We start from the raw sequence: 20634 nt of genomic DNA, 5'->3' as shown, positions 1-20634 counted from the left end.
GGTGAGGCAATACCCAAACCGTACTGGGACCTACAGGAGGTCTTCAGCGAAGCGGAGTCCGACCACCTACCCCCACACAGGTCCTTTGACTGTCAGATCAACCTGGTGCCAGGGGCCACGCTACCCCCAGCCAAGCTGTACTCCATGTCAGATCAGGAACTGGAGGATCTGAGGGAGTTCATCGACAAGAACCTCAAGCGGGGGTTCATCAGAGAAAGCAAGGCAGCAGGAGGCATCCCGGTCTTCTGGGTGGACAAGAAAGACACGCAACAGCGCCGTCTGGTGGTGGATTTTAGACGGCTCAATTCCATGACGGAACCGGTGGCTTTCCCAATGCCCAGAGTGGATGATCTGCTGACAGCGGCACGCAGGGGCAAGATTTTCACCAAGCTCGACCTGAGGGGGGCGTACAACTTGATCAGAATCCGGGAAGGCGATGAGTGGAAGACCACGATGTTCACGCCGCTGGGCTCTTTTGAATATCTGGTGATGCCCTTCGGTTTGCAAGGGGGCTCAGCATGCTTCCAGGCCTTCATGCACCACGTCCTGGGGTCCCTCCTCTTCAAGAAATGCCTGGTCTTCCTGGATGACATCCTTATATACTCCAATGACCCAGTGCAGCATGTGAAGGATGTCAGGGAGGTGTTGCAGCGCCTGAAGGAGAACCACCTGTATGTGAAGCTGGAGAAATGCAAGTTTCACACCAGGGGGGTGGACTTCCTGGGCTACAAGCTGTCAGACAAGGGCCTAGCGATGGACAAGGACAAGGTGCAGGCCATCCTGGACTGGCACAGCCCCAGGACGCGCAAAGATGCCCAACGCCTCCTAGGCTTCGCCAACTTCTACAGGAAGTTCATCAAGAACTTCTCTCGCGTTACGGCTCCCATCACGGACTGCCTGAGAGGCAAGCAGAAGTTCAGGTGGACACCAGAGGCGCAAGCAGCGTTCGAAAGCCTCAAGAGGGTGTTCGCTTCCGACCAGAACCTGTTCCACGTGGTGCAGGATGCGCCCCTACGCGTTGAAACCGATGCTTCAGACAGAGCTTTGGGCGCCATTTTGCTGCAACTGGATGCCAACAGAGAGTGGAGACCCTGTGCCTTCTTCTCCAGAAAGCTGACCCAGCCAGAGCGCAACTACACGGTGTTTGATAAGGAGCTTCTCGCGATCCACGCTGCGTTCCAGCATTGGAGACACTTCCTTGTGGGCGCTAAGCATCCCATTCAGGTGTGCACGGACCACAAGAACTTGGAGTTCTGGAGAACAGCCAGGGTGCTCAACCAGCGGCAAATACGGTGGGCAGAGTTCTTCTCGCACTTCAACTTCTCCATCCACTACATACCGGGGGAGCAGAACGTCAGGGCGGATGCCCTCTCCCGCAAGCCAGAGTACATGGAGGAGGAGTTGCCACCAGCACCCCGGCACATTTTCCCCCCATCAGCATGGTCCTGCGGAGCAGCAGTGGTGAGCGAGGCAGAACTCACAGCACTGACGGCAGCAGATGAGTTTGCCACCCGCATCTTCAGAGAGCTGCGAGGGGGGAGGGAGCAGGCAAGAGACTTTGAGGAAAGGAGGGGGTTGCTTTTTTACAGGGGAGCCCTGTACCTGCCCACCAACCAGCTCAGAGGTAAGGTCCTCAAGCAGATGCACGACAACCCGACGGCGGGTCATTTTGGAAGGGACAAAACCGCTCACCTAGTCATGAGACACTTCTGGTGGCCAGGGGTGCGGGAGGATGTTCGGGACTATGTAAGGGGCTGTGAAACCTGCCAGCGAGCAAAGGTGGTCAGAGCACCACCAGCAGGGTTGCTGGAGCCATTAGCCACACCGCACAGGCCGTGGGAAGTAGTGTCCATGGACTTCATCACCTTCCTGCCGTCGTCCAGAGGCAAGACCGCAGTGTTGGTGGTGGTGGACCTCATGTCCAAAATGTGCCATTTTATACCGTGTGCCAGGGCGGTCTCTGCAGAAGAGACAGCCAAACTGTTTGTTGACCACGTATTCAGACTGCATGGATTACCTTTAAGAGTTATTTCGGATAGAGGCCGCCAATTTGTTTCCAGGTTCTGGCGGCGGCTCATGAACCTCCTGCAGGTGGAGGTCAGCTTGTCGACGGCTCGGCACCCGCAGACCAATGGACAGGCGGAGCGGGTCAACGCCATTCTGCAGCAGTACCTGAGATGCTACGTCAGCCAGAGGCAAACGGACTGGGTGGATCGCCTGCCACTGGCAGAATTTGCCTACAACAATGCGGTGCAAGTCTCCACAGGGGTGTCGCCCTTTAAGGCCAACTACGGGCGCGACCTCAGATCTTTCCCGGAGAGGGAGGGGGAGGAGGAGGAGGAGGGCCCACAGGCAGAGGATTGGGCAGAGGAACTGGAGACGGTGCACCAGCAGCTCAGAGAGCACTTGGAGAGGGCCAAGGAAGCGTACAAGAAGGGGGCAGATCGCCACAGGCGACCGGGGGAGGTCATCAGGGTGGGGGACAAGGTTTGGTTGTCCTCGGAGGGCCTGCCCACCAGAGGGAGGTGCAAAAAGCTGGCACCCAGAAGGTTGGGCCCCTTCACGGTCACGCAGCAGGTAAACCCGGTGGCATTCAGGCTGGCACTGCCAGAGGACATGAGGGTACACCCAGTGTTTCATAGATCGCTGCTGTCTCCGTACAGGGAAAGTAGCAGGTTCCGAGACAGCGCACAGACCCCCGAGGGAGGGGGCGAGGGTGGAGGCAGGGAGCCACTCAATGAAGCAACGGCCATCCTTGATTCACGAAGGGGGGTGGGGGGCCTGGAGTACCTCATGGCATGGGAGGACGCCCCGCCATCCCAAAATGAGTGGATCCCAGCCACTCAGATACAGGAGGAATTCTTAGTGGAAGAATTCCACGCCCTCTTCCCACACAGGCCCAAGCCCTGGCACATGGAACGGGAATGGGAGAAGGAGGAAACACAGGAGGGGGAAAGCAGTTCACCATGGAGATGGGAAGCAGAGTTTGAGGACACGGAGGAGGAGATATGGGCAGTTCCGAGGTCCACTCAGTCAGAGGACGAGGTGGACTGGCAGCAGATTTTCACCCCCACCAGTTCTGAGGCCACGGACTTTTTGGGATTTCCCTCTTCACAGGAGGAAGGAGGGAGACAGAGGGACTGGGGGGAGGTGTTCACACCAACCGGATCGGACAGCACGGAGTTTCTAGGTTTTCAGTCACCACTGACACCCGAGCAGCCTCTAGGGAGGGGAGAAGGGGGGCCTGGGAGGGGAATGGATGTGTGAGGGGCAAGGGATATCGCGAAGCCCCTCCCCTCCTGAGTTCCAGCCCAGACCCGAGCGAGGCTGAAAAGAAGGAAAGCTCCAGCTCAAGTGGGGAAACAGGAAATGGGTTCCAAGGCTCTGGCAGGGAAAGAGAGCCATCGTCCCAGGTGGGACAGGAAGGGGAAAGGAAGGGGGGCAGGCCAGTCCCCCCAACTCCGGAACTTCGCAAAAGGCGTCGGGGGAAGAGGATGGGTCTCCCCAAGTTATTATGTTGGTGCAAAACGCGCCAAAAGCCACTGGGAGGTTCTGATTCAAGCTAAACAGATGGGTCTTTGTAAATAGCACTGCCATTAGCACTGTAAATACTCAGCACCAATAAAACCATAAAATGCAGAGCTGTGTAGAGTCGTTACTCTGAAGTAGCCTTCTCCAGCCACCGTGACAGGATGGTTATCAGAACCATGGTGAGAGGGGAAAGCATTAAATACCCCCTCCCTCCTTGTGAAGTCCCAATCCTGATCCCCCTACCCCAGCTATAACTTAGGGAGGGAAAACAAATCAATGTACAGTAGGAACTCTACTTACGTCCCACTCTACTTTGGCCCATTTCAAATCGCGACCGCGGCAAACCAGGAAGTAAACACCGGGTTTGCCGTGATTCGCTCACGTGGCAGAAATGGCTGCCGCCGTCTGCACATGCACAGAAGCAGGCTGCTGCTAAATGCGCCTGTGCACAACGGTGGCCTCTGGAACGGATTGTGGTCTTGAGTAGAGGTTCCACTGTAAAGGCAATGCTATTTGGAAAAAGAAAGGGTTAAAGGGACAGAGGAGAATCCTACAGAAGGGACATTATAATTAATGGGGCTTACTTCCAAGGCAGAGTGTGCATATTTGCAGAAAGAGCATGCTGTGTTTGAACAAAACAGTATTTTAGTGCTAACACAACCCAGGTCCCCCCCCCCCCCCAGTTTGAAGCTGTTCTTCAAGAAAAATGAAATTAAACCCAACTGCCAGCCATACATTTAATGTAAAATTAAATGGTCCATAAAACACCAGGTACTTTTATTTTTCATGGGTTTCCTTTCAAAACATCTACTGAAGAAGCTTTACTTCTGTTGCTCCCTACTTAAAGAGAAAGTGTATTACCTACATACAATTAAAATGTCAAATGTAAAACAAAACCTAAAAAAGCAAAAAGGGGAACTGAACCCCAGTCCAATCAACGTAGATTTACTGCATTAATTGCGAGCATGATTAACCACCTAATCAACACTTCAAAAAGTATGGCATGCTTCCATCAACCCTAAAAATTAGAGCCATGCATCTTTTCTACAACATGCTTTTTGACTGCAAGTCATTAGTGCACAATTCACACGGCGAAGACTAGGTCAACATAATTAAACACCCACTCCTGAAACTGGCTACCAATCTGTTACTTACCTTCTTTACCAACAACAGCATGCAAAACTAGAATTTCTAAATTTACCAAGCTTCCTGTTGTGTTCTAGTGTTGGCATTGCTAGGTAAGATCCATGGAAGGTCACTAGTTTAACAAAAAAACGTTACCATGGGGGGCCAAGACTTCACCAAGCCTTACCCACTGAATTCCTGCAGATATGTCATTTCTGCTCTACTGGTTAGCTGGGTGGTGAAGGTGGCATCTCTTGAAAGCTAGGTATATACAGGTGTCCTTTCCACAAACTGATTGATCCCAATCAATCCCAATTGGGTGTGTGTATCTGCTCCCTATATAAAGGAGTCATTAACCCACAGCTGAATGACAACACGGAAGAAGCTAAGAGAAAGCAGGTCACTTTTGGAGCTCAGACATTTCCATACTAAAGCATTAAATTATCCAAGGTCCATATGTCAAACCCTGAAACAAAGAGGCAAACTGCCAAAACTTCAATCAGAAGCTAGCTGGTAAGCACATTGGTGCTTCTTAAAGCTTCAAAAAGTAGAAGGGAAAGTAATAGTATTATCCTTCTTGACTTCACCATGACTGCATCTTCCCTTCCATCTCAGGCAGTGCATTGATTCCCCATTGCAGTCCCAGGTGCAAAGGACAACAGGGTTGGAATCAAATAAGTCCATAACTTTCATTCATTGCAGATGTCAGATGGTTTGACGTAGGCATTGGGTATGTATCCTGAAATCAACAAGCCCGTGTGCAGGTTGATGATTAAACAGAGTTGACCAAGGTAAAGGGTCACCTTTTACCTTGCATCACATCTGGGTGACCCACCAAGATCACCATGACACGGGTGCAACGGTCAACCCCTGAGCTGGGTATCTGGACATGAGGCACCCATAGCCTCCCTTAAGGGGATACCGCATGACTGCAGAGCAGTGGTGAGCACCCGCTGGCCATGTCGGCTAAGGATCCATCCCAACGCCTCTTCCGGCACTCGAAGTTGGTGGGAATGGGCATTACCTGACATAAACGCTTCTAGGCAAACATTTCCTGTTCCAGTGCTCCTTACTATCTCCAATCCCAATCCTGCCAGGACTTGTACAGAAAAGAAGCAAATAATCCTCTCATTGCCATTATACTTCACCTATGTCTCCAGGTACTAAAGAACAGTGTGTGCCGTTGATTCAGAGCAAGACACAAGACATTTGTTCGGTCTATAACCTTTGAGAACCTTACAAGGGAACCATTCATAAGCAGCAGGAAGTCAACAACAACAATGGACACAAATGCTTTACAAAAAAACAACAATGGACACAAACATACAAATTGCCATTGTGATGAAGGGTCATGAAGTCTGCATCATAGTGAGAGTCATCAGGCATCGGCATTTTCATTTGAAGTTAGTAGATGTTTTAGAAAAATAACCATTTACATGCTGAGATCTCAAGCCGAGGGGTGTATATGTGTATGTGCTATTTAAATCCATCATCTGCCTCCATGCATTTGGCACAGGATGGAAATCCTGCCAGAAACATAAAAGTAGCAACACGGGGTGGGGGTGGATAAAACATGTGAACGTGTTGCTGAAATGGCCACAAATGATACATCATATTACACAACTCTTTTCAGATCATGATGGGTGAGATGCTTACATCGGTTAGCAGCTTCAGGCTCCTGCAAAATATTTTGACTTGGTTAAATATTAGTTCCAACACTGTGGGTGGCTTGTGAGAAGTGGAGAGGATTTCTAGCAATTTACAAGTCAAGCTGTTATAAGAAGGTGTCTTTCCCCAAGACATTTGAGGATAATGCTGTGTTTTTTCTAGTTGTAATTGTATCTGTCCTGTGCAAAAGAAAAAAAGAAAAAAGGATTACCTGTTCTTTCAGCAATCATACCTAGTGTTGTCTTTTGAGGAGGAAACTGTACAGATGTTATATGGGCAACAGTACTAGTTTGCTTAGATATGTCTTGGGGTTTGGTCCAACTTGTTTTGTGTGTGTGTGTGACTGTAGCATTAGATTCTGTTTTCTCTTCTCCTGCCTAAGCATCAGGATCCAGACTCAGAACTGAGCCCCAATGAGATCTCCTGTGCAGAGGAGGAGGAACATGGTTCCAGAGAGCCCTCTAGCACAAATGGAGACCTGGGCACTCCATGCTTCATGAAGCTCAGCTGGAGGCCCTTCCCCAGAAAAACAGTCTTCCACCATGGGCCTCCAATATGAGGGATCCCACTGTCCCTTATTGGGACCTTGATTCCAGACCTGGGCTTGCCCATCATTCTCTCCAGGACTTCAGAACTAGTGGCAATTCTGCCTGGACAGAAGTTCCATTATGGTGACTCAATGCTCAACTAGCAGCCTCAGACCTACCATCCAACTGGACTACTTAGGAGGGAAAGGAGGGAAACATAAACCCCGTATGTGCTCTGGATACTGGCTGTGAGAAGCTCCAGAAAGATGTGAGGCTATAGGTCCACTTAAAAACAAAAACAAAATAACAACCACCAGTCTCTGCAGTGCTATATTTCCAGAAAAAGAGGTGCCAAAACTCACCATGAATGCCTCCCTTGTTCTCTTATAATGGTAATGGCACCCACCTGAAAGGTGCTGGAACTAAGTTTTGGCAAGTTCCGTGGGGGGGGGGGGGGGAGCCCTGAGTCTCCGGCTGCTCAGTGTTGATGCAACAGCGCAACAACCCCAGGAGGTAGCCCTTCCTTAGTCTTGCATTTCCTTGCTCCATATTTTTTCAGTACAATCTCCTTGCCTGGCTAGAACAGGACACGTAAGTTCTGATTGTGCAAACAGCTTACCAAAGCCCCTCTTGTTTATAGTAACTCAATTGTAGAACCAGAAGTTGTGCACAAACAATAACTAATCAATAGTGGGTTGTGACAGTGTGACTGTGCCACCTCTCTGACAAGTTTCTGAATAAATATATTTACCTCACACATATAACCACCATTTCTCTGTCAATAGCCTACATAAATGAAAAAGCTACTGTTGGTAGACATGCTGCCCTTATTTTGTACTAGTGATGTAATTCTGAAATTATGTGAAAAGCCCTGGGGTACCTTTTCAAAAAGAAAATTGCATACATGAGTTAGGTGAACTTAAATATATTTTGAGCAAGCTAAAGACTAAACTAAGCAAGGGATTCTTCTTAACTGTTTTTGCTTTCTGATCCTGAGCCTACAATACAAATTGGGAACTTATCCAAGCAGCGCTGCTGATATGCAACTTTGATTTATTGAACTGCAACACTGAAACCATACCAAAATGGGGGGAAAGGAGGTAGTAAATCAAACCCAACAGTCATCACATACTGAAAGTCAATTCTTCAGAACGGCTAAGGGGTGGAAATCACTGCTTGGGATTCTTACGGTTTCAACAATAATACTTAACATTTATGTGGGGCTTTGGTTGGCATATTTGAACATTCATCCCATAATCCACCACCCTGTGAGGTAAGTGACTATTATCATCCTCATCTTTCTGAAGAGAACAGAGGCTGAGAAAGCAGTGCCTTAACTAAGGCCTCCTCATGAATTCATGGAAAGGACAATCCTAGAACCAGGAACGCCATGCTTGACAGCTGACAGTCTTAGCCACTACACCATGCCAGCTGTTTCAAAAGAATTCAGGCTACATAAAAAGGCTGAGGATACAACATTACCCTCCTACCTAAAATAATAGCCGGGACTGTTTGGCATCCATTTCTTTTAAGGAGCAAAATGCTCATTGGCTGAAAAAAGGGAGATATGTTGCTTCCAACAGTACAAAGACTAACAGTAACGCAAGTGCTGCAGCTGTTAATAAATCATCTACATTTCTGTACAACTGATAATGTATACAAATGCCTCCCCAAACTGCCAGTTCTACAGCTAAAAGTTAATGAAACTTTTGGTAAACTCCTGTGTGCTGCAGTTAGCAATTATCAGACCGTTGCATTCCAGGCAGAAGAATTAAAACTATAATCTCAACTTTAGCATGTAAGACAAATGACCTGCCTCTGACCCTTATCACAGGCAGTTTACCATCCAGTAACTCAAACAAAGAATGCTCTCTTCAGAACACCCACTCCAATACCCTACATACCTGATGTCTACTGCGCTCCAGAAAAGTTTCACCAAAATTGCTCCGTCAACATGGATTAATATACCACTAAGAGAGCATTAAGTACCTGAAACCTCAGTTTCAAACAATGAGGTAAAACCAGTTCAGCAAAACAAAAGTACACCCATTCCACCACCTTCCATAAAACACATTTACAAAAACACCCCCTCAAAAACCTCACCCCTACACACATTTTAAAGCCCACAGCAGAAGAAGGGGCAGTTCATTACAAATATGTGTGTTTTGTTGCATTCCAGTGCAGCATGCCCAGTAAAAACCTGCCGCGTAAACAAATTCCAAACAGGCTGTCTCAGGTTTGCTATAGACAGAGTTGTATCTTGTTTCTTCATCCTTGACACCTCAAGTATGGATCTTAGCCCTGTAAAGATTTTTAGCACACTACAAAACATAGTACTTCATAACCTCTGATTTTAATGCAGTTTTAATCTTATTTCTCAGACAAGCCATGTCCGGTTATAATCTAGGATAATAATAACAAATAGCTGGTCCATGACTCTCCTTTCTTCACAGCATGCTCTTTAGATGGACCATTATGACTTCAGTAAGCCACCTTTTAATATTTATCAGGTTGAACTGGTCTTTGGCCGTAATAATAAATTGTTGTTGTTGTTGTTGTTGTTGTTGTTGTTGTTGTTGTTATATTTATCTTACCCAAGTGATAACCCCTCTTCTGCTGGTGCTCTATTTTAAAGAGACAAGAATTGCTGCAGACCCTTGGAGCCTGGTTTTATTTTGATATGAGCATTCGTTAGCAAGACCCTACTATTATATCTGGTGCTTAGTGATAAAATATCACTACAAGGCTATACACACTACATTGGTTTAGAGTAAATGTGCATATGGGTGGAGAATAGGGATAATGCCAGTAGACTCCACGTGTTCCTGCAACATGTGGCCATCATAACATGGGGAAACTCTATGAGCATACATACCGTGTTTCTCACGAAAAGAAGCCATACCCTGAAAATATGCCATACCCCCGAAAATAAGCCATACCCCGAAAATAAGCCATAGTGATAGGCAGTTTAACCTTGTAGGTTAAAGTGTACCATACTCAATAAAATAAAATAAAATAAAATGAGACATCCCCTGAAAATAAGCCACCGTGTGTTTTTTGAGGAAAAATTTAAGACGGTGTCTTATTTTTGGAGAAACACGGTATACAGGCTCTTTCACAAGTTATGGTATACAAACATGAAGGATGTTACTTTGTTCTCTTTGTGGCGAGGCTGAGAGTACACCAATGTAGTACAGGGCCGTCTTGAGCAGATCGCGCGCCCTGGTGCTGAGAGGCGGAGATCGCTCCGCCGCCCGCCCCGCCCTCGCAGGGCGCAATTGGTTTCCCTCACAGGGCGCAATTGGTTGCCAGGCCGGCGCCCAGCTTACCAGCCCCCCGCCATGGTGCACTGCGCCACCGGGGGTCTATGTAGAGCCAGCCCTGATGTAGTACATGAAGTACTCAGGCTTTTCCTTTCCTTTTTCTGCTGTCTACTCTTCCAAAATTGGTTTTATTGTTATTAAAAACAATTTTTGAAATCTCAAGCTACACAAAGCTCAGATAGTTCCAAGAAGATTAAGCTCTTCACTACTTTTTAACAAGTAACATCTCAGCAGCACAGATGACAGAAATTCTTAAATGAAAAGTAGTAAGCAATTACACTGGGTTTTATCCAATGCTATGCTTGTCAACTTCTGCTTGTGCAATGGAATGTCACTCTGTACAGCCCACATGCAACTCCCAACTAATAATTTTGGGACCATTTGTGTGTCATTAGATCAGCTACTTCTGAGGTTTTTACACCACCCATGCTGTCAGAAGTACAGTGGTACCGAGAGTTACAAACGCCTCAGGTTACAAACACTTCATGTTACAAACTCCGCTAACCTGGAAGAGTTACCTTGAGTTGAGAACTTTGCCCCAGGATGAGAACAGAAATCGTGTGCCAGCGGTGTAGCGGCAGCAAGAGGCCCCATTAGCGAAAGCACGCCTCTAGTTAAGAACAGTTTCAGGTTAAGAACGGACCTCCAGAACAAATTAAGTTCGTAACTAGAGGTACCACTGTAGCACAATTCAGTCTCTAATGTCTGGATGTGGGACATTAACTTACCAACTGAGAAACTTCTACCTATGGCAAAGAATTCAGGGGCAGACATACAGCTTACATGGGGTGCTAGTCAGGTCTCCTGAGCCTAATGAGAATGCATCCCAGAAAACACCCAGCATTCCCCTGTGGTTGCACAATGCAGGGAAAGACTGACATCTGTGAGCAAGCTGGCTTTCATGGAAGCCTGCCTGCCATGACTCACCTTCACTTTGAGGATCCCTCGGTTTGAAAACCACAGCACAAAAGCAATTATGAATATATGGTTATATTTAGATTTAATGCAGTTTCCTATGAATATATTTACTGAATAGTGTTCCAGCATCTTCTGGATTCTGTGTTTCTGGCTTACAGAGAGACCAATTAGAATGTTAAGTTTTGACAAAGATGGGGAGTTATTCCTTATGTTTGTATAAACAGAAAAACAGAATGTTTTAATTAGTGGCACAGAGGTTTTAAGGTTAACAGTCAATCCTGTGCAATTCTGATCTCCATTTTGAGAACCTCAGTTTTAAGTGTCCTTGACAGACAGAAGGATATAAGAGCAGTTTTTTTTTAAAAAAAAGGAAGGAAGGAAGTGGGGAGGGGAGTAGCAGCGGTAGACATTCATTTATTTTCTAAGGAAAAGCACTAAAAGAATTGCTATGGGGAGTTTTGACTGTCTCATAAGAAATCTCTCCTCTTCAAGTTCTTGTTAAGAGTCTAACAACAGAGTCTAATCTGGCTAAGCCTTCTTAAATAATCAATAAAGCACTTAGAGAAAACACTTACGGTTTATGTGGTCGATATAGTACACACCAATCTGAGGATCGTATGCAGCTTCCCATCCCCATGGTAGCTCATCTCCAACACAGTCTGCAAAGGATAATGGCTTTGTTAACCTAAAAACAAAACCAGAAAGTAATTGAATTAAGATTATGGAATTTTCCTAGACATACACATGCAGAAAATTAGGCAAAGTAATTCAGAAGTGTCACTGTTCAATATCTCCACTTTCAAACGAGGAAGAGAGAAAGGCTTGTTTAGGATGAACTGACAAGGGTAAGAGGCTAAAAAAACCAATGTCTGAGATGTCTAAACAGAATCAAGGAAATCTTCAATATATGCCTTTTCTCAAGACCAAACAAGATACCATTCTGGGACACCCATTTTTCAGAGCTATGATGTGCCCTCTTTGCTCTAAAAATCAGAGCCCCTCCTTGATGGGGCACAGTGGAATTAAACTGGACCGACATAATCCCATATAAACCCAGAAGACAAATTCGAGGATTTGCCTAACTTAGGGTTAAAAACATAAGAGTTTGTTGGATCAGGCCAATGGTCCATCTAGTCCTGCATCCTGTTCTCACAGTGGCCAACCAGATGCCTGTTAGAAAGGCTCGCCTGACGCTTCTGTTACATGTCTTTAGGTGCCAGGAAAAAACATTCCTCTTCTCCCAGGCCTTTGGCTAATTAAACAATCTATGGCCTTTTAAACTGTGGGGTGTTTTTTGTTTTGTTACTATGTTATGTATATTTGTGTTTTTATATTGTAAACCCCCGTGATCCTCGGATGAAGGGCAACATAGAAATTTAATAAATAAAAATGAAACAAAAAGCCCACAAGAGCACTCTCTCCCCTCCTTTGGAATTCAGTAATTCACAATGAGAAGCATTACTGTGGAGGCAGAGGATAGCCATCATGCCTAGTAGCCATAAATACCCTTCTCCATGAATTTGTCTAATCCTCTTTTAAAGCTGTCTAGGTTGGTGGCCATCATTGCCTCCTGTGAGAGTGAGTTCCACAGTTAACTATGCACTGCATGAAGAAGTCCTTTTGTTTCAATCTTCCAACATTCAGATTCTCCAGGTGTCCATGGGTTCAAGTGTTACGAGAGGGAGAAAAACTTTTCTCCATCCACTTTCTCCATGCCTTCTACTTGCCTTTTCTATACAGTAGAAATTTCCAAACCCTGCAACCTTTCTTATATATATAATTTTTATTAAATTTTCTGATTTACAATTTAAAATACTCATTTTACATCCTTAAGATATCAATGACTTCCCTTCTTCTCTTTTCATGGTTCATTTTACATATCGTAAATCCCTGCATATTTTACAAAAAAACTATACCAATAAGTATTCCAGCCATCAAAACTTATTTGCACTGTTGAATTTATCTTAATGCTGCCAGCGTTTTCAGCTGTACACAATTATTTCCCAAATATTCAATAAACGTTTTCCTATCTCCTTTAAACTTCTGTTCTTCTTGTTCTCTTCTTCGATATGTTAAGTCTGCAAGTTGTGCAAATTCTGTCAACTTAAATTGCCATTCTTCTTTGGTTGGGACCTCGCTCGTTTTCTATTTTTGGGCTAACAAAACATGGGCTGCAGTACAGTAGCATACATAAATAATAAATACACAAGGCTCATTGCCCTTTTATTAACCTTGTTAAGGATTCTTGTTAAGAGATTCTGTTGTAGCATCCTAACCCAGGCGGAAAACTAGGCTTTATTTCACCACAGTCAAAGACCCAGTTTGGCACTCACCCCATGCACATTTGCAGAGAGAGAGAGAGAGAGAGAGAGAGAGAGAGAGAGAGAGAGAGAGAGAGAGAGAGAGAGAGAGAGAGAGACTGCAAGTCTCAATGGCACCTCTCTGGTGGCTTCATCCAGGGCAAAGCACCCAGCTAGCCCGCCTGTAGCTATGGCTCTGCCTAACCCAAACATCTAATAAATAATTGCAGAAAGATGTCTTCGGAGGGAAACAGCTTGCTTCTTGCTAGAGCAGGATCTATCAGCAATAGATGGAGTCTGAGGGATATCAAAAAGGGTGAAGCCACTCTTAACCTTGCATTCAATTTCTGACCAAAGTTAGGAACTTCAGAGGAATATAGAAGACTGACATGGAAGCCAAGAATCTGGCTTAATAAAAATAATACTGAAAGGCAATTTATACAGTAAAATGCAACAGCATGATATGCTGATCAGGTCTATGGGCTGGAACTCCCCAAGAAAAAACCTGGGGATGGTATGATAGCAAATAGATCACTGAAGACATTGGCTCTGTGTGCTGGGGAAGTGAGAAGGAAAATTCAGTGATGGGAATTCACAGGAAATAAATTGAAAATGAAACAGCAAGTATCATAATATCGTTATATAAATCTATAGCAAACTCACATTTAGAATACTAAGTATGTTGTTTCTGCTTTCCCTAACTTAGGGTGGATATCATAGAGCCTTACAGGGTACAAATAAAAATCTCCCGATTTTCTCTCAGGAGAAAGGCAAAAGGTAGAGCCAGCCAGAGTGGTGCAGTGTTTAAAGTGCTTGACTAAAAGCTGGCAGACCTCGAGTGCAATTTCAATTCAGTCATGAGGCTCACTGGGTAATCGTGGTCAAGTTTCTAACTCTCCATCTTATCTATCTCACAAGGTTGTTCTCAGAATAAAGTGGTTGAGATAAGAACTACAGTGGTACCTCGGGTTAAGAACTTAATTTGTTCTGGAGGTCCGTTATTAACCTGAAACTGTTCCTAACCTGAGGTACCACTTTAGCTAATGGGGCCTCCCACCATCGCCGCACGATTTCTGTTCTCATCCTGAGGTAAAGTTCTTAACCCGAGGTACTATTTCTGGTTTAGCAGAGTCTGTAACCTGAAGCATCTGTAACCCGAAGTATCTGTAACCCGAGGTACCACTGTACAAGCTTGTGGGACAGGGATGATTAAGTGGCAATAAAATAAACAAACAAATAAATAAAAACTAAGTAAGGTTGGGCCGCTTAGTTAAGATGAAAAATACAATGGGATGGGGGACAGAAAAGAGAGAAAGGTTGATGCAGTTATGAACCAGCGTGCCAAGATGGGAGGAAATCAAACATCTTCCTCTCTCACTAGGACTTGAAACAGTTCACTATCTACTGAACCTTCTCCTTTAGAAGGTGGTCTTCATGCAATTCCGGATAATATTTAAGCATGATTTTTTTCATGTAGCTGGTTTGCACAACAAAACACAGTATTTCCTAAGAAACAACAGGATAGATATGGATTGTGGCTAATGTGGTGCGTATACCACTTCCCAAAGCAGCGATGGGAGCTCACTGAACGTAGACAAAATTGGAGTGTTTACACAGACTGTGTTGGTTGCCCCTCCTCACTCTCACCTTCTTCACTCCTGTTTTTTAGACTGCAAGTTCTCTGGGGCAGAGATCTGTTATTTCTTTACAATGCTTGAAAATTAATGGTTCCATGCACAATACATTTGTGTCGTCTGTCCACTGATCTGGGAAGCAACAGCAAGCAGTGCAAAGCTGGAAAAGCAGGCAGGAGCACTGGCCCAGCCAAGTGCCATAGTTAGGCTTGCCACAAATGTGTCCCAAATCTCCACTGCCTCTGCGAATTCATTCAGTTTGGTCACCCATGGTCCAAGCAATATGCTTCTTCATGGAAGAAAATGAGGATTCTCTAACCCATCTAGGATGGCTGCATAACCAAGACTAAAACTTGCAGCATATGCAAATAAGTGCTTCAAAAATGACAATAATATTAAAAACTCTTGTGACACCCTAGAGATTAACAAATTTTATTATGGTATAAACTTGTGTGGACTAGAGTTCACTTCATCAGATGTAATCCTCAGACGCAGATAAACATTCACATGGTTGTAAGAGGAGGAGTTGTAAGCAGCGAGATCAAAGAGAAATGAAATGCAAATAGTACAGACAGTGATAATTCAATTACTGCTTGAGTGTGTGCAAAATAAACAAAGTATGCCTTTATAACAGCAGTAGTAGGTGATAAAACAATCAAACTGACAATGCAAAGTTAAGTAACACCTGTAGCAGGAATGGAAACTATTGTCTCTATTCAGATCAAATGTATGGCAATAACTTGAGACAACAACAGACAACATCTCGGCATCCCATGTACAACTAACAGGCCTGTTTAAAAAACCTATTGAATTCAATGGGCTGAGCCCCAGGTAAACAGGTTCAGGATTTCACCCTTCCCATTATAAACAACCAAGAGCCTTGTGATGCCTTGTTGTTGTGTTGTTTAGTCGTTTAGTCGTGTCCGACTCTTCGTGACCCCATGGACCATAGCACGCCAGGCACTCCTGTCTTGCACTGCCTCCCGCAGTTTGGTCAAACTCATGTTCGTAGCTTCGAGAACACTGTTCAACCATCTTGTCCTCTGTCGTCCCCTTCTCCTAGTGCCCTCAATCTTTCCCAACATCAGGGTCTTTTCCAAGGATTCTTCTCTTCTCATGAGGTGGCCAAAGTATTGGAGCCTCAGCTTCACGATCTGTCCTTCCAGGGAGCACTCAGGGCTGATTTCCTTAAGAATGGATAGGTTTGATCTTCTTGCAGTCCATGGGACTCTCAAGAGTCTCCTCCAGCACCATAATTCAAAAGCATCAATTCTTCGGCGATCAGCCTTCTTTATGGTCCAGCTCTCACTTCCATACATCACTACTGGGAAAACCTTAAAGACTAACAAATGTACTGTGGCATACGCTTTAGTGGACTCACTTTGTCAGGTACATGAAGTGAAACATTAGTTGGCAGGTATATAAAGGAGAAAACTGTAAGGTGGGGCAACGAGATGCAGCAATTACAGTCAGTGATAATTAGCACTTAAATGTATGTTAAATAGACATGCCTTTTTGCAGATTGGTGATACTAATCAGTATAAATACAGATGTTTCCACCAGGCAGTTCTTGCCCTCAGCCTGTGAGCAAGCAAAGGGAGAGGGAGGGAGGAAGAGTCATGCTGGCTTACAGCGCACATTAAAGTCCTTATGAGAGGAACTCCAGCAAAAAAAGAGGGAGAGAGCTGCCTTACTGATAGTCCAGCGCTAACAATAAATCACAAAGGGAGAGGCACAGGTTAGGATAGGGCAGCCAGTGAGTTGATACTCTGCCTCTGGCTCCAACCAAGAGAGGCAGTAGAAAGAGGTCAAGGCAATGTTCAGAAACGCCAGAAACATAGCACTGACTGCTGTGCCAGTGCAGGAGCATGAAACTCAGCGTGCATGTTCACAGGGCGACATTAGGGTTCCGGAGAGTCAGAAGGGCAGCTTTCCAAGAGAGAGCATCTTGGTGACTCTGAAGCACTGAACATGGACAAACCTGAAAGCAAATGCTAGATAAAGGTAAAGGTAAAGGGGCCCCTGACCATCAGGTCCAGTTGTGTCCGACTCTGGGGTTGCGGCGCTCATCTCGCTCTATAGGCCGAGGGAGCCGGCGTTTGTCCGCAGACAGCTTCCGGGTCATGTGGCCAGCATGACTAAGCTGTTTCTGACGAACCAGAGCAGCACACGGAAACGCCATTTACCTTCCCGCCGGAGCTGTCCCTATTTATCTACTTGCACTTTGATGTGCTTTCGAACTGCTAGGTGGGCAGGAGCTGGGACCGAACAACGGGAGCTCACCCCATTGCAGGGATTCGAACCGCCGACCTTCTGATCAGCAAGCCCTAGACTCTGGTTTAACCCACAGCGCCACTGACCACTAAACTGATTTTATTTCAAGGAGTTGCTTCTACATATCTAGTCTCAGTTTCAGCAATGTACATAACATCCTTGTAAATAAGCCCACAAAAGTTCATAGCCTGCAAATATATGTGCACGCACACACACACACAACATTACTAGTTAAGAGAGTACTATTCTGCATTACCACGGAACTACCTCCTCAATCTCCAGTACGGATATTGAGGATACTAGCCTCTTAGCAGGCTTGTAAAACCTCTTTGTATTCTATCAACACAGGTGGCAAAGAAGGGGTGGAGCTGAAAGATTGCCTTCCCATTCTTCTCAACTTGGTGGAGCACTCTGGTGGACAAGGGATGGAGAAAGCCATCACCTCCATTGCTAAACCATTCACTCACCTGCATGGGATTCCTCATGTTGTGCGGATGCCTGATGATAGTCTTCCAAAGCAACTACTCTATTCCGAAGTTTAAAACGGAAAGCGTAACGCTGGTGGTCAACAAAAGAGGTTTAAAGACTGTCTCAAGGCAAATCTTTAAAAATGTAGTATAAACACTGACAACTGGGAAACATTGGCCTGCGAGCACTCCAGTTGGAGAACAGCCTTTACCAAAGGTGTCGTGGACTTTGAAGACGCTCGAACACAGGACGCAAGGGAGAAACATGCTAAGAGGAAGGCACGCTTGGCAAATCCACACCGTGATCAACTCCCACCCGGAAACCAGTGTCCCCACTGTGGAACGACGTGTGGATCCAGAATTGGCCTGCACAGTCACTTACGGACCCATTGTTAAAACCGTGTTTATGGAAGACAATCTTACTCAGATACGAGTGATCGCCAAAGAAGAAGAAGGCTACAGTGTGTTGTTAAATAAAAGGCCACTTTATAGGTCTAGAAATGTACTTTCATTTCCCATCATGAGCAAGAGACACAGTACATCTTGAGCTCATGTGCTCCTTCTTTCTCTTCTTCTCCCAGAGCTACTTTTACTTCTGAAGATACCACAGTTCTATGTGATGTCTGACTTCATGGAACAGTGGAGGGAGAACAAACCATAATTTGAAACCATGATACCAAACTGGTTTGAGCTTGCTAATCTCAGGTTAACCAGTCGTGGGGAACCTCCAGATCAGGCATCCCCAAACTGCGGCCCTCCAGATGTTTTTGCCTACAACTCCCATGATCCCTAGCTAACAGGACCAGTTGTCAGGGAAGATGGGAATTGTAGTCCAAAACATCTGGAGGGCCGAAGTTTGGGGGTGCCTGCTCCAGATCATGAGCCAAATTTGGCTCTGAATACCCTTTTCTCTGGACACCAGGTGGCGCTGTGGGCTAAACCACTGAGCCTAGGGCTTGCTGATCAGAAGGTCAGCGGTTCGAATCCCTGTGATGGGGTGAGCTCCCGTTGCTTGGTCCCAGCTCCTGCCAACCTAGCAGTTCGAAAGCACATCAAAATGCAAGTAGATAAATAGGAACCGCTCCGGCGGGAAGGTAAACGGCGTTTCCATGTGCTGCTCTGGTTTGCCAGAAGCGGCTTTGTCATGTTGGCCACATGACCTGGAAGCTATACGCCGGCTCCCTCGGCCAATAATGCGAGATGAGCGCGCAACCCCAGAGTCAGTCACGACTGGACCTAATGGTCAGGGGTCCCTTTACCCTTTACCTTACCCTTTTCTCCAAGTCATACAGGCATACAGAGGTAAAGATGCAGCTGCAAAGGAACAAGCCTTAAAATAAGCTCCAGGTTGTTCCTGGGCAACCAGGACTTGCCCAGCTGAATCTTCAAAGTGAAGCCAATCCTTGCCGAAAGGAGAACCTGAAGACAGCACAAATCAGCTGATTGACAGTGGCTTTAAGCCCTACTGGAATCTTTCTTTCAAGTTCAATCCACACTGCTAAGGAAAAAATGGTCATCATTTGGAATGCTTTTAATGTGGTGTTTATTGGATTGTTAAAATGGAAAACTTAAATATTATTCCAAAAAAGAGATGAAAAATGGTCATCTGACATCATTTTTATTAGGATTGGTTGAATGCTGCAGAGTTCCGATTGGCAGAAATGTTTGTGGAGCTTCTGTGAGTTCTAAAAGAAGCATAAAAAAAAACCTGTGGCTTTAAAGGGATTTTTTTTGAAAAAATTCTTGATTCTTAGGAAGGATGTGCCACAGTAGCCCTAGTGCACCTCTGGCAGCCAGCGTCCAATATGCATAAATGTGGGACCATCACATATTACAATCTACACAGATGCAGGAGTGTCTTAATTTCTAAATACTAGTGCCTTCCACTTTATGCTGTATGAAGTGGCCTTTAGATTAAAAAAAATAGTGCAGAGCTGATAAAGTAAGCCAAAAGTGAGGAAGCCAATCAATAATGTTCAATTGCCAAGGGGAAAAAAATAAGTATTTCCAATGTAGGAAATCATTAACCAGAGGCCATATGCACATATCCTCTAAAAAGAGTTAGCTACATCACAACTTAATATATAACCAATTCTTGACAGAGAAGCTGTAAAAGAATTCACGTCTTTGACCAACTTTATGAAGTATTCAACAAGCAATCTGTCCCAGCTCTATTTTTTATACACTTGGGTAGTGCTCATTATCAGATCTTGCAGAAGGGAACTAATTTAGCAGTCCCAATTAATAAGTAACATGCTTGTTTTGGATCAATCACTGCATGAAGGTTGGGACAGAAACAAGTTGGATTGCATACTTGAGATTCATGAGCAAGCCTGAGCCTAAATCCTAAAAGACCACTATGAAGTTTAGTATCCATATAAATAAATTCAAATGATCTCAGAAGCATTTTTTAACATATGCTAGCAAAAACAATAGTTCTGATTCTGCAAACCTTCTTAAAACATGCTTGGTTCTAAGTACCTAAGGAACATTCTTTATGTCTCAGTTGTTTAAGGATTATTACAAACTGCTAGAATTATGTCACGTTGTGGGTTGCCAACTCTTACAAAAAACAAAATTAAATTCCAGTTTTTGAAATCCAAACCTTAATATTGCAACATGACAGAAGTAAGACTTATGGAATTCAGCTATAAATAGGATAGCTCTACCAATGGTGTGATTATACATGGTACTTAAAAAAACCTTTAGGATTTAAGTCCCAGGGAGCAGGGGAAAGCAGCAGTTTCATATTCTGCTAGGAAGCTGCCGGAGGCATCCTGGAATAAACTGAATTTGTTCTTATTCAGAAGGGGAATTCTTCATTATACCAATTCAGAAGTAAAGTCAGTGGATGATACTTCCAAGTG

At 45.1% G+C, this 20634-nt stretch overlaps 1 protein-coding gene across 2 annotated transcripts in view; it reads right to left on the bottom strand.

Annotated features, from left to right (window-relative positions):
* Window positions 1-20634, bottom strand: part of WWC2 (WW and C2 domain containing 2) — a 169208-nt gene that overhangs the window by 102770 nt on the left and 45804 nt on the right. For both annotated transcript variants that reach the window (XM_060278728.1, XM_060278729.1), the window contains exon 2: window positions 11668-11777. In XM_060278728.1, coding sequence (XP_060134711.1) covers window positions 11668-11777 — 110 coding nt within the window. The remainder of the gene's footprint in view (window positions 1-11667; window positions 11778-20634) is intronic.

Source organism: Zootoca vivipara, chromosome 9 (assembly GCF_963506605.1).
Source record: "Zootoca vivipara chromosome 9, rZooViv1.1, whole genome shotgun sequence".
NCBI classification, from domain to species: Eukaryota; Metazoa; Chordata; class Lepidosauria; order Squamata; family Lacertidae; genus Zootoca; species Zootoca vivipara.
The sequence above is the reverse complement of the archived record's forward strand: the minus strand, read 5'-3'. Positions and strand labels throughout refer to the sequence as shown.